This window comes from Amphiura filiformis, chromosome 12 (genome assembly GCF_039555335.1).
Source record: "Amphiura filiformis chromosome 12, Afil_fr2py, whole genome shotgun sequence".
In the NCBI taxonomy this organism is placed as follows: Eukaryota; Metazoa; Echinodermata; class Ophiuroidea; order Amphilepidida; family Amphiuridae; genus Amphiura; species Amphiura filiformis.
The window spans coordinates 30,641,612-30,649,340 of record NC_092639.1 but is presented as its reverse complement, the minus strand read 5'-3'; the positions used below and the strand labels follow the sequence as shown (position 1 = coordinate 30,649,340).

The 7,729-nt window shown below is 37.5% G+C and overlaps 1 protein-coding gene across 1 annotated transcript in view; it reads right to left on the bottom strand.

The window, feature by feature from the left end:
• Positions 1 to 435: 435 nt before the first annotated feature.
• Positions 436 to 7,729, bottom strand: part of LOC140166060 (annexin A13-like) — a 32,400-nt gene continuing 25,106 nt past the window's right edge. Inside the window, exons 9-12 of the mRNA XM_072189441.1 lie at positions 4,387 to 4,488; positions 3,113 to 3,188; positions 1,348 to 1,460; positions 436 to 762 (exon numbers count right to left, since the gene is read on the bottom strand). Coding sequence (XP_072045542.1) covers positions 643 to 762; positions 1,348 to 1,460; positions 3,113 to 3,188; positions 4,387 to 4,488 — 411 coding nt within the window. The 3' untranslated portion in view covers positions 436 to 642. The remainder of the gene's footprint in view (positions 763 to 1,347; positions 1,461 to 3,112; positions 3,189 to 4,386; positions 4,489 to 7,729) is intronic.

Below are 7,729 nucleotides of genomic sequence, written 5' to 3'. Positions count from 1 at the left end.
ATAGTGCATTGTAGGATAGAGGGAAAAAGGTCAATTGGATAGGCATACAATTTGAATCACGTTATTAAATTAGGCCACATAAAATTAATGTTTTGGTTCTCGTCCAGAGGTACGCCATGAATTGATGAGATCAATTTATCAATGCCAAGAGTACCCTTTTGTAATTTCCACTGCAGTCATCACGGATCATATTGCCCAGAGTTCTCCCGTACTTGTTCCGATAAGCTTCCTTTATCTCCAGCATGTCCACCTAATGGGGAAAAACTGATGACGGGACACGCAGTGATATTTTACCGGCATCCGTTTCACCTTTTTTTTTCGAAGTTGAAAATAAATCGAAAACAAAATCTTCTGCATCGCTCCGTAACTGCATCACTCGTGTATTCAATAATTGCATGATTAGTAACATCGATGGCCTTTACGATAATCCGCATATATGGAATCAGGCCTGGTAAAGACCATCGGATGCACACGATCTATGAGGTTGATGAACTACGTCATACCCCCCTGGAATAGTGCATTGTGGGATAGAGGGGAAAAGGTCAATTGGATAGGCATACAATTTGAATCACGTTATTAAATTAGGCCACATAAAATTAATGTTTTGGTTCTCGTCCAGAGGTACGCCATGAATTGATGAGATCAATTTATCAATGCCAAGAGTACCCTTTTGTAATTTCCACTGCAGTCATCACGGATCATATTGCCCAGAGTTCTCCCGTACTTGTTCCGATAAGCTTCCTTTATCTCCAGCATGTCCACCTGATGGGGAAAAGAAATTTGAAAACTTGTTATATCTTTTTTAAACAATGAATAAGGTCAGCTGCATTTCCTTGCTCCGTGATTACTTGCTAAATTTGTTTCTCAAACTATATTCGCCGGCGAAGTGACGTAATAATCGGATAAACTATAGGTGAAAACAATTTTTGAATATATCGCACTGCACTGCAACCAGGTTGCACTTATCACCTGTGTATGTCTGCAATCATAGATTGAATACAATACCGCTCTTTTCACAGATACAAATCTTACAGCTGCGAGTGATCAGCATGATATGGTTAAATGCAGAGGTACCTCGTGACTATTGCTATGGTAGTTATCCGATTATTACGTCACTTCGCCGGCGAATAGGCGAATCCCAATAAAATCACTTTTTTTTTATTTTCTCCATAATTTTATGGTTGTTTTTTCACCAAATCTGTGTATTTATATTTATATTCCTTGATATCTTGCCTTTAAAAAATGTATACTTTTATATGTCTGGCGTGAATAATTAAAATGTTATGACACTTTTACTACATACATGTCTGCAAGTGCACAGCTGCCTGAAACTTCTAGTTTCCTTACCTCACAATGAGTAATTATAATTCTCTGCAGTGTTTCATCATCTGTTCCCATACCACTCATAGCCTCATGCAACTTGTCGGCAAAATATACCGCTCGATCCCTCGAAAATGCAACTATATAAATGTTAACATTACGCATAACAAGAGACAACTTGTTAGTCCAGTTTTTAAAATTATGAAATGTTATGCAAAAATGTCAAATGACAAATTTTAGAATCCACAGGGCACACCGACATCGCCTGGCTAATAATTACTTTGTCAGCAGAGATACTAAAATCAATACCCGGGATCGATACACTTGAGTGTACTATGCACGAGTTTGATATGAGACGAAAATCTTTGAATACCGGGGTAGAAAATGATGAATATCTCCCGTAAATGATTTCGTATAAAGAAACCAGATATGGTTCCTTGCACTTGAATATATATTTTGAACAAATATGATAGTCGTTAGCTTGCGTCTTGAGAAAGAAGCTTGCGTCTTGAGTCAAAACTGACAATAATTCTGATTTATATGTGCCGAATTATATAGCGCAGTGTATAGGCCAATCGTGGAGGTAGTCTAATGCTGGTTTCATACTACCCTGCCGCTTGCCGCTGAGCGGCGTGGCGCATGCGTATTGCAGACAAACGGACACAATCAAGGCTTGTCATTGGTTGAAACGCCCTGGCGCTTGCCGCAGCGGCAAGCGGCAGGAAAAGTATGCTGGAGGCTTGAAAGCATATGACCTATGGCGTACCATGCTCGACTCACACACAGCGAGGTCAGTCACCGGCCTAATCGGGGCTATTGTCAGTAGCCTTAGTCAGATGTCCTTCGGCCCATTATGCGACTCAAAACTATTAAACAGGTCGATACAAAATGGCCATGCGTGGCCGTGGATTCAACCAACCATGGCGATTTCTGCCATGAAAATATCGGGGCGATGACACTGTGCAGGGGTCCACAATTTTTGATCAAAATAGTTTTTGATCAAAATAGTTTCAAACAAAATTTAAAACAAAAATAGTTTGCTATACCTCAAGTGTTGTGTTACGTGTAAATGATAATGGGTCTCGATCTTTTTAGAGCTCTTTCTGGCTATCTCCTGCTCACCTATGCCAAACCTACAAGGCCTTTGCACATACTAGTACATCAGGTTGTCGTTGACCATTGTGACGTACCGTATGCACAAAACAAGTTAGACCCGGTCTAACTTTAGACCTGATCTAATTACGGAGGTTAGACTTTGGGAGGGATCCCTTTAATCTTTTCTTTTCCTCCTTTACTCCTAGCAAAGTCCAAAAAAATAAACTGCAGCAAATTAATATTAAGCTACATGTATTGCCCTTAACATACTAATACACATATAAAACTTTTTTTAAGATAGATTTTCATTTCTATCATCAAAGTCTTAATTTTTTCTGCTTTTTTGTGGTAATTTTTATAAACTTTCTATAAACTGTACATTTGTGTGCAAATTGAGGGCGCTATTTACATATATTTTGAATTTAAATTAGTCAAATTATATGACTTATTCCTTACATTTCATAATAAAAATTTTGAAAATTCCCTTGCCATTTGTTAGTAATTTTCTGATGTTCGATGTTCTAATACCAGTATACAAGTGTCTACCCCTTGTGAAGATGCAAACAAGATTTAAGATAAATAGCGCCATCATTGTTCAACTGGACTTAAAAATGACACAGTTTTACATTACATCAAACAACAATTGAGCTCGTATATTGACTGCTAATCCTATACACTTTTAAAATAAATATCTTACCTAGTTTCTTCAAACCAGACATAATACCACTTGCAAACTCCTCTTCTAGTACATCCTCCATGCTCTTGTCGTACAGCTGTAGTAGAGTAATAAAGCAATATAATAATCTTTTCTCGTCTTAAGGTTATTAACTATTTTAAACTGTTGCGATTTGGTAGTTCACAGCATCTTGCGAATGGTAGTGAGCTTTGGCAAAACCTACATTGCTCATTTCATAGCGAGCGTGTAGAAGAATTCTTGCAATATTGTGTATGTGTAATAGTATGTTTAAGTTAGGCTATATATTGTTTTTAAATTTTTTGTTCCCTAGGTTTTATTGTTTTGTAAAGCGCCCAGAGGCTATTTGCGTTGGGCGCTATATTAAATCTCTCATTATTATTATTATTATTAAATATCACAGATATACTTTTGTAGGTCCTGTGGTTATTGAGATATGTTGTAAAGAGGACTGAAACAACAACACTTTTTTAAAACGTACATAACTCATTAACAACAATAAATTAAGCAAGTTTTCAAAGTATAGGATTTGTAGAATGAACTTTTGCAAAACATCAAAGTGTTATTTTTCAATAATATATTAATCTAGATAATGAAAATCGATTTTTTTTGGTTGCATCGACCAACAATACCTCGTCTACCCTTAATAAATACGTTATTGCATTGTCGACCATACTGCGGTATCGATCATAGCTCTCTTGAAGGTGAAATGTTAGTCTTAAAAAAGTCTCCGGCAATCACAACATTAGCCTTTTATGTTAGAAACATAATTATCAAGCACGAATCACGTGGTTTTATTTAAAACAAACTCATATTCATACCTTAAAAACAAATAAAAACAGCCGTCTCTCACCATGCGATATTCAAATTTCCCGGGCACCGAAATTGCCTGTGGCAATGATATCCCAGTAACACAATGAAGACTGACGACAATTGAGCACAAATAACCATCACATCATTGCCATCATTTCGGCACGGGAATTTTGAATATCCCGTGTTGAGAGCCGGCTGTTTTAATTTGTTTTTAAGTCAATACATCATGTACATGGAGGTAGTGGAGTAAAACCATGTGATTGTGATTTGTTTGATAATTGTTTTTCTCACATATGGCATAATGTTGTGATTGCCGGAGTGTTCCTTTAACGTCGAATTAATTTGCAACATTTTTACCATAAGTTCTACAAAAATGATGCTGAACATGAGAACAAAATATTTGATTGCTTGCTTGATTGATTGATTGGTTTACTGGTTGATTGAATATTGATTGATCAATGTACCTCTTCGTAGGCCTTGCAGGTGGCAGCAAGTTGATCCCAACTCCTGGAAGTAAAGACGCTCAAGAAAAGGTCATCATCCGTGCCAAACCTATCCTCTCCTTCCTGTAAACAGTAATAACCATAATCGTTGTTTCTCATAATGACGAACCACAAATGACTAGAAACCGTCCGATTGATATTATTACGACAGTAGAGGGACGGTTATATAAACATCTCAAAAGAAATAAGTCCCCCTCTGAACATGTCGTCATAACATCGTAAGGTTTCGTTTTGTACCAATAAAACTAACTTTGAAATAATTATATGACTGTTTACTAAGTGCTGTGTGAAAATGAGAGATTTCCATGACTTCAGGGCTGAATGAGCCTAAATTGAAGACAAAAAGTGCCCTTTCCAAAAGTCACAAAGTAGGCCTATGCTTGTTAACTGCAAGGCGTATTGGGACAAGGAATGGAACTTGACCATCTTACAAATCACTGTGCTGAACTCTGCACCAAGGGGATTTGCATGGCTGAATGATCAAGAATCGATTAGAGTCACGCGGTAGCCGTGACCAGCAAAAAAAAAAAAAAAAAAGACTGATAAAGAAGACTAATAACAGATGCTCCCGCGAGACTATATTTACAGCTAACATTAAAACACTTGACTTCTATTGTTCGATGTTATTTTTCGCTGGGTACAAAATGTGGCTAAAACCATGCTAAATGTTATTTACAGTCCCAGGTGTAATATCTTGACAACTCAAAAAAAAAAAAGGGCCACCAATCCTACAGTCAATTATTGTTCGTAATAAACAAATGTTTTTGCTTCCATTTCACGCGGTATTTCATAGCGAAAATTAGTTGCAAATCATACTGATCCAGAATTTTGGACACTGCTACAGGTCTACCTGGTTATCACCTTCACACCACTTTTTTTTTTTCACTTCCAATTATACCCTAGCAATTTCTGAAATACCTTACATACAAATTCCGAACCCCATTCGCCAAAAAATCAAGTTTTTCACAATTCTTTTGTTCTTTTCGGACGACACATCAATTCATATAATAAATATTGTACATCGACACGCTATTTCACAGCCGACTCCCGTGGTCTAATGGTAAATGACTTGGACTCCTAATCTGGGGACTGGAGTTCGAAATCCGATGACCAAATGTTTTTTTACAACCTTTTATTAAACAATTAATTTTCGTTCATCAAGAATAACATAATTTTAAACATCTGGTGCTATTGTGATTTTTTTTTTTTATCAAAGCAAGATGTTTTATTCTCAGGGAAATTGTTTATTAAAATTACCCCCCCGAGACTGCAGGGCTTGAAGAATGAGGGAAATTAAAACCACAAATCGCGAAAGACCGCCAACAACCGCCGCTCAATAGGGATGTCAAACTAGATTGCCCCGCAGGGCTACAAAGAACCACAAACCGCGAAATATGGATATCCAACCAGTTTAAAAGACAAATTAGCCACCGATAGAGGCCAGGGCCTGAACAAGTAGAGAAATTAAAACCACAAACCGCGAAAGAATGCCAAAAACCGCCGCTCACTAGGGATATCCAACTATATTGGCCCGCATGGCTACAAAGAACCACAAACCGCGCAATTTGGATATCATACAAATTAAAACCACAAACTGCGAAAGACAACCAACAACCGCCGCTCAATAGAGACCAGCTAGATTGCCCCGCAGGGCTTCAAAAACCACATACCGCGAAGTATAGTTATCCAACAAGCTTAAACTATAAATTAACCCCCGATAAATGGTAGGGCATAAAGAATGAGGGAAATCAAAACCACAAACCGCGAAAGACCGCCAACAACCGCCGCTTAATAGGGAAATCCAACTAGATCTATAAATCTAAATAACTATCAACCGCGAAATTTGGATATCCAACTAGATTTCCCCGCAGGGCTACAAAGAACCGCACACCGCGAAGTATAGTCATCCCGATAGAGGGTAGGGCATGAAGAATGAGGGAAATTAAAACTACAAACCGCGAAAGACCGCCAACAACCGCCGCTTAATAGGGAAATCCAACTAGGGCTACGAAGAACTATCAACCGCGAAATTTGGATATCCAACTAGATTGCCCCGCAAAGGGCTACAAAGAACCACACACCGCGAAGTATAGTTATCCAACGAGCTTAAACTATAAATTAACCCCCGATAGAAGGTAGGGCATGAAGAATGAGAGAACTTAAAACTACAAACCGCGAAAGACCGCCAACAACCGCCGCTTAATAAGGAAATCCAACTAGATTGCCCCGCAGGGCTACAAAGAACTATCAACCGCGAAATTTGAATATCCAACTAGATTGCCCCGCAGGGTTACAAAAATCACAATCATTAAAACATAATTATCTTGCTAAGTCGTGGCACTTACACGCTTCCGTAGTATAAGCCTTGCTACATAGTTTCAATTTGAAATCGGACTGACTCTGTGTCTCGCTGGCATCGTCAACATTGGGTATGTGTTGTTCATATTTACATTTCTTAGTTGCCTTGAATAATTAAAGTATATTAAAATGTATATGTATATTAACATTACAGTCACGCGGTAGCTGTGACCAGCAAGTTTTAAAAATAAACGGCTGATAAAGTTTTATTAAATTATTTACTGTCATAAATCAAGGATAACATAATTTCAGACATCTATTTTTCGTTTTATTCGTTTTATGGAGTACTTCGTAACCCGATGACTTTCCAAGCTTAGAGCTGCTTGGCTACATTCATAAAAAGAAAGAAAATCCACCAAAAAACGTTGACAACGTAAAAGAAAGCAGCAAGTTTAAAAAACCCACATCGGCTCACTTTTTAAACTTGGTCCCATTTTGAATATCAACAGCAAATCGGTGTTTTTAACGTTTAAACAATAGCATCATTGCCATTAACATGCCTACTTGTTATTCGTTTAATTCAATCATTGGTCATGAACTTAATAATTATTATAAAACAAAACATATATAGGATATTGGCCAAGAACAACACAATAACCTTTCTGATCGTTCCAGAATTATGCTAACAACTTAATATCGCATCGGCACATTAAAGATACATAACACTTCTGGAAATAATTTAAGTTGATAATTATGACAAAAATTAAATCAGTATCTTTTACAAATGGGACCAAGTTTCAAAAAGTGAGCCGAGGTGGGGGCTTTTTAAACTTGCTGCTTTCTTTACGTTGTCAACGTTTTTTTGGTGGATACACATTACAGTAAATGTTCACTTGGTGAGGATTTTAAACTGCACTCAAACACATGGGGTTTTCCATTAGTAACAAGCCATGAATCAACTTTTGTGACAAGCATAGGCCTACTTTGCGACTTTTGAAAAGGGCAG